Source organism: Azolla caroliniana, unplaced genomic scaffold, assembly GCF_043228905.1.
Source record: "Azolla caroliniana isolate FFs.n. ecotype wild unplaced genomic scaffold, voAzoCaro1.0.p SCAF_1, whole genome shotgun sequence".
In the NCBI taxonomy this organism is placed as follows: Eukaryota; Viridiplantae; Streptophyta; class Polypodiopsida; order Salviniales; family Salviniaceae; genus Azolla; species Azolla caroliniana.
The window spans coordinates 1,383,581-1,389,875 of NW_028230436.1; the positions used below are offsets into that span (position 1 = coordinate 1,383,581).

General features: G+C 35.5%; 1 protein-coding gene across 1 annotated transcript; it reads left to right on the top strand.

Annotated features, from left to right (window-relative positions):
- Positions 1–1,862: 1,862 nt before the first annotated feature.
- Positions 1,863–6,075, top strand: LOC147868176 (uncharacterized). The gene is made up of 5 exons (XM_087316104.1): positions 1,863–2,077; positions 3,208–3,377; positions 4,878–4,965; positions 5,382–5,466; positions 5,776–6,075. Exons 1-5 carry the CDS (start codon positions 1,924–1,926, stop codon positions 5,894–5,896), a joined length of 618 nt encoding a protein of 205 aa, XP_087172230.1. The 5' UTR covers positions 1,863–1,923; the 3' UTR covers positions 5,897–6,075.
- The last annotated feature ends 220 nt before the right edge of the window (positions 6,076–6,295 follow it).

The window sequence follows — 6,295 nt, forward strand, 5'->3', positions numbered from 1 at the left end:
TTAAATTTGCCACTTTCTACAATTTTTCCTAAATTTTGAAAGTCTCTTCAACGAACAATTAGGACATTTTTTTATCATTTATGGAGTTTGTCGATGAGCATGAGTATTATCGGTAACGTTTAGAAATCATTAATAACTAGGGGTGTTTTTGGTAGTTTAATGTAAAAACAACTAAGGGGATAGCCATCTTTTACAAATACATGGGGGTATTCAACAATTATGGCAAAGTGTTCGAAGTTTGGGCTTCATTTTGGTGTTTTCCCGTCTCTAGACTTAGTTTATCCCAAATTTGTTAAATTCATCCTCCAACTTCAAACAAGTATATGAAACTAGAAGTTCACAAATATCCCGCAACCCAACTTTGTAAAATTAAACCTTTTTCAATAATAAGGCATATCCACTTCTCTGTTATTAGATCAAATCATGTCCTTATGAGAACATGGATCAATTGGTTGTATTGGTTATGAGCCCATTGCACAATTGAATAACAAAGTAGAAGTTCACCACAACTCTATCATGTGCTCATTGCATTTGCTTTGGAACTATTGTGTCAACGAAGCCTTCAAGAATGGGAAACTCAACTATTCCCAAAATGACATCCTCCGTGATCATTGAGATCAAACTACGATGGCAGATGCCATGGCAAGGAGTTAACATGGTCATGAACCTCTAGGAATTTCCATGGTATTGACAATAGGGAATCGTTATGGTGACAATTCTCTAGCAAAATTTACACCCCACCATCCAAGCCATGTTTATGATACTCTAGGATAACACAACTTAGGTTTTCCATTGGTAAAGACAATTGCGCATATGGTCCAATTTTGCATTGTTGGTCGTCATCATTCGTTTTATTCAGGTAAGTGACTATAATAATTACAACTAGAACTTAAAGAAGTGCATGAGGAAGCGATTGATGCATCTATTAAGGAAGGATTGTACCCTTAAAGTATGAGAACGTGTTGAATCAAAACTCATACCCATTCTACAAGACCAAAAAGAAAGAAATTAAGGAAGAAGAGGTGCACATTGGGTCATGAAAAGTTGTATTTGCACAAATGATAGGCTTGCCCATATATGTAGATTGGCCGCTCATTGAGTTATCTATGGCCACATTGTCTTGAAAAATGTCCCACCCTTATAATAGGATGGGAGATACGATTGTATCACATGATGTGGGTAGTTTGGATATTCTACGCACCTCCTTCCCAGATTGTTTCTCTTTCTTTGTTGATTTCACTACCTTTGTCTTTCTGTTTTTTCATCTCATAGATTGCAATCGGTTTTGTGTGGTTGTTAATAATCTCTCTCCCTCCCTCCCCCCCCTCTCTCTCTCTCACACACACACACACAAAATCTACTATCGATGTTGAATATACTTGACCATCATTAGAATGATCGATTAATTCATTATATGGGTACTAACCCAGAACCTAACCTCAACATATTTAAGGCCATCATAACCAACTCACCTACTTACGGTTGGTAAGTTTGTACCAAAACAACAGAAAATGCATACCACCCAAGGGCCACATAGGGTTAGTCCCATAATCGGACACGAAAAGCGAGAAAATGGAGTCAGATGAGCAAACACGGAGAGCCAATAAAGCCGATATGGGCGGGTGCCCGATGCGGTGCGGTCGGAGGGAACAATAAGAATCCACGTTATTTACATACATACATACATACATACAGATACATACATACATACATACATACATACATACATACATACATACATACATACATACATACATACATACATACATACATACAGTCTTACAGATATATACATACATTACATACGTATGTATTGTATTGTATTGTATGTACATATTTTGAGGCCCACTAAGCAATTGCAGCTGCTGTTTCTTTATTTTTCTTTATTTTTTCTTCTTCTTCTTCTTCTTCTTTTTGTTGGTCATGGTGAAGAGCCACAGCGACAATGGCGATGCCTTCGACGAGAGGAAGCCCCCTGACGGCAGAAGCTGCAGAGGATTGCTTTACTTCTCTTCTCAGAGGAAAATCGCCGGAAAGAACCCTCTCTGTTTCGGCCTGGCTCGCTCTCATGATCAAGGTTAGATCTATCCCTCCCTCCCCTTCTGTCCTCTTACATGTTTATTTCATTCCGCGTTCCATCTTCTCTTTGTTCTATTGCACCTAACTTCGGAAGGTTATACCTTCTCATTCGCCTTATGTTTTTCCCTTTGATTTTTTTATTCTTCTTTTCCATGGTATCTATTTTTTATGATACAATCCAATCACCAATCTTGCTTTCATCGTCTTTTCTTTCTTTTATTATTTCCTCTGAAGGTTGCACCTTCTGATTCTTCTTATTTTTCCCCCAAACGTCAGGTCACATCCTTATCAATATGAAAAATTATTTATTTATTTACTCTGTATGTGGATGATATCAATTTCACGAGGAATCAATGTTTTCAAATCAGGGAACATTTTAGCAGAAGCTAAAACATTGTTATTTCTCACCAAGTCTAAATATGAAAACATTCAGTGTAATTTGGCATCCATGAACACTCAATCACTTCCCGTGAAAAATAATAAGAAACAAATTTAATTAACTGGGAAGCTTCTCCCTTCGTATGCTAAGTTATTGTTTTATGAACATTGATTAATGACACTAATTCCACTATTCAATTAGTCTTTGTAAGAAGTACCAATGCATTAATGCTACTTAATCATTCGCAATTTAATTTAAAGGAGCTTTGCAAAAAATTAAGGATGACCTGGTATCGGATGAGTTTTTGGTAAATTCATCAAATTATAGCAGTATATTGGTGACTTTCCATTTAGCTGCCAATTTAACAAATCTTTTGTAATCATTTAGAATTTGATGATCCATTCTTCACTGACAATTGATAATGTCTCTTAGAGAGGCAATATAGAGCTCTGGAGGTTTATTTGAAATGTAATAGCAGAAATCTATTTGACGAAATAGTATTTTACCCTCTTATTCGAATCAATATCTCTTTATGAAGGTTATGGTATATATAGTTCGTGTCTATATGTATACTTGTTTCTAGATCTATCTCTCCAATGTTAATTTCTTGCCGTGTCTAAATAAGAGGCAATGCACGATATTGTGCTTTGTATGCAATGTCTTGGTTTACTTCCAAGTATTTACTTCTGAACATTGATTCTTGCAGTACACAATGATTCTAATGTTGTCGTATCTTATATGTTGTGCAGTACATAATTACCCCAAGTCTGAGCAAGAAGTATTGAAAGATGGCAAAGCACTTCTTGATTTTAAATATGCATGTGCTGGTTATTCTGTTCATCGTGACAATAAATCAATGTCAAAAACTAATCCTGAGTTGGAGAAGCATGGAGAGCTGCCATTTTGTATGGGCATAGAGGTGATGGGAAATCTTTACTGTTGCAAAATTAGCCTTAAAATATGGGTTTTCTGCTATTTCAAGGTCTGAGCTTGCATGTCTTATTACCTGTATGGGAATAAGAAAGAAATTTGTAATAAACTCTAATAGTTGAATAGGAACATAAAAATACTAACTTGAGTGATTGGATACTATGACAAAGTACCCTTGCATACATGGTAGATTTATTTAGTGAAGAGCTTACTCCCCTGTTAAATCTACAGTTGTAGCCTTTGTTAGGTCTCACAGGCCATCACAGTGTTTTAGAGAAACACACACACACACACACACACACACACACACACACACACACACACACACACACATGCATACATACATACACACACACACACACACACACACACACACATGCATACATACATACACACACACACACACACATGCATACATACATACACACATACACACACACATACACACACACACACACACACACACACACACACACACACACACACACACACACACACCACACACACACACAACACACACACACACACACACACACACACACACACACACACACACATATGATGGTGTCAGTGGTGCCTAGCCTAAAAGGAATAATGAAAAACCTACAATAAGAGAGCTTTGAATCTTCAACATATGAATGCACCCTTACTCGAAGAGAGGTGAAAGAAAGAGGATTTAGAGTCCAATAGACGTTGCTAAGATGTGTTAATCTTAAATGTAAGAATCTGGTCTATATAAAGGTGAATATAAGCTATTCCACTGAAATGTGAAACTTTCCAGGTACTAGGTGATTCTGAAATGATGGAGTATAAATAGGGAAAGCATGAGATATCCTGAGTCTTTTTATCTCATGAAATGCCCATAAGTTATTGTTACTTCAGCACGAAATGCCTTTAGTCAGCCTTCTGTGAAGTGGTATTTGAGCAATTATATGGTTAATAGATCAAAATTCTCTTTCAGTTGTTGGCCAAAGGTATTTGAGGAAATTTTAAAGGCATTTGGGTAAGTAAAAAAAACTGAGGGGTATTTGAGTGTTTTTCCCTCTACATAAGCCTTAATGAGGATCCCATTTTTTTAGTTGAATATGCAATGAGCAAATAGAGGGATTTTGTTATTCAAACTGCATTGGACGAACTGTAGATAAGCATGTAGAGAGCTTCCAACAGGTAATATTCTGATGTACCATGGATGTGTGATGGATTGATTATTTCCCATGGTTCATCGACATACTTTAGGAACATAAGCACGCCAATGTTGATATGTCACTCCAAATGTAAAGATTGTACTCTTATCTTGTATATGTTCTCCATGTGCAGTCTTATTTTTTGTTTTTGAAGGTATATATACATAAACCTGGCTGTGATTATATATTGAACATCTACACACAAACACATGGTTTTTTGGTTTGGCACAAATCTTTTGTTGATAATATGTGTATGAATTACTTATTATGACTTATGGATGTTCTTAATCTTTTACTTTTTGAAGATGATGGCTGAAAGGAGGTCATCATCACAGGGTACAACTCCAGCCAGGCAAGATCATTTAAATCATAGAAGTAACCATAATGATGAAGGTTGGTTTTTTTTACCAGTTGTACGTTTAATTTTATATTTAAAAATAAGCCATTGAGCTGTTTTGGCTATCAAATATATTTAAATTGTCCAACATCTGTTCTTGAGGATGCAAACCTGCAAGGTGCTCCTAATGCAACATGTGAATCTAAAAGAACAGTATAAAAGAAAGATAAAAGAGATTTTTTTTATTCAAATAATTAATAAATGTCTACTATGAATAAATTAATAAAATGTTACAGCCCATTCTTGCCATTGTTAACACGTTGATTATTAACACTGGTTCAAGCTGAAGTCAACAAAATAGTTTTGTACTACTAAAAGTTACATTTGCAATTTGCTTATTCTGGTGGTTTGAATAAGTCTTGGTTTTGTGCTTTAAAGTTAATCATGTCTTATTATTTGTTTTGAATTTCAGCTGCACCTATAATGCCACGGCCACCGTCGTCAATACAACCCCCGAGCACACCAAGGGGATTTTCAGCAGAAGAGTTCACTGCGAAGTAAGTTTATGTCCTTCTTGATTTATATTGAGTATGTTTTCATTCAACTAAAATAAGCGTGGCAAACAAGTCATTTCATATGCTTCTTGATACTTATTTGGAAAACCAAGTTTTTTTAAATGTTAAAAGTATTGTTTTTTTCTTGAAGGTTTCATGCTCATAGCCTTCTTGATACTTTTTTTTGTATAAAGTATTATTGTTATGCATTTCCTTGTATTGCATGCATTTTCACATCATGTTACTTGGTTGAATTGAATCACAGGCAATAAGCTTTGATTGACAAAAACACTGATACATCTGTAAACGCAGGTTCATTCGTAGTGCAGGGCTAGTTACAGCTGCATTAGGAAAAAACTTGGCACGTATTGGAAACTCTATGAAATCTATGGCGGATGAGATTTTTCATCCTGATCGTAGCAGACCCAAGTAGCTCTCATAAACATTCCTTTGTGTGAACTACTACTAAGTTTGTATACTTATCCTTTAACTAAATACATGAAATAATAATGCTCGTTGAAGAATTGAAGATTATAGTGAAAGTGTGTTCAAAGCTGACTTTATAATCGCATATAATTATTTTCAATTCATCTTTGGAAACTGGTTTCATCACTTGGTTAAAAAAGAAAGGTGTGATATAAACATATGTACTTGGGAAGAGGAAAGCATCAGATCCCATCCATATGCATGTGCTTTTGTATATCTTGCTTGAAATGTGTATGCCTTTTTTGCTCTTTTGTCACTATCTATTAATCAAGGGGGCATTCCATAAGCATTGAATACGAAATTAAGTTAAATGGTTCTTCATTTCCTCCAGGAAAAAATTGTCTTT

Coding starts and splice junctions, on each gene's coding strand:
- LOC147868176 (XM_087316104.1), top strand. CDS start 1,924: ATGGTGAAGAGCCACAGCGACAATGGCGATGCCTTCGACGAGAGGAAG. Junction 2,078..3,207: donor GGCTCGCTCTCATGATCAAG/GTTAGATCTATC, acceptor TATGTTGTGCAG/TACATAATTACCCCAAGTCT. Junction 4,966..5,381: donor AAGTAACCATAATGATGAAG/GTTGGTTTTTTT, acceptor TTTGAATTTCAG/CTGCACCTATAATGCCACGG.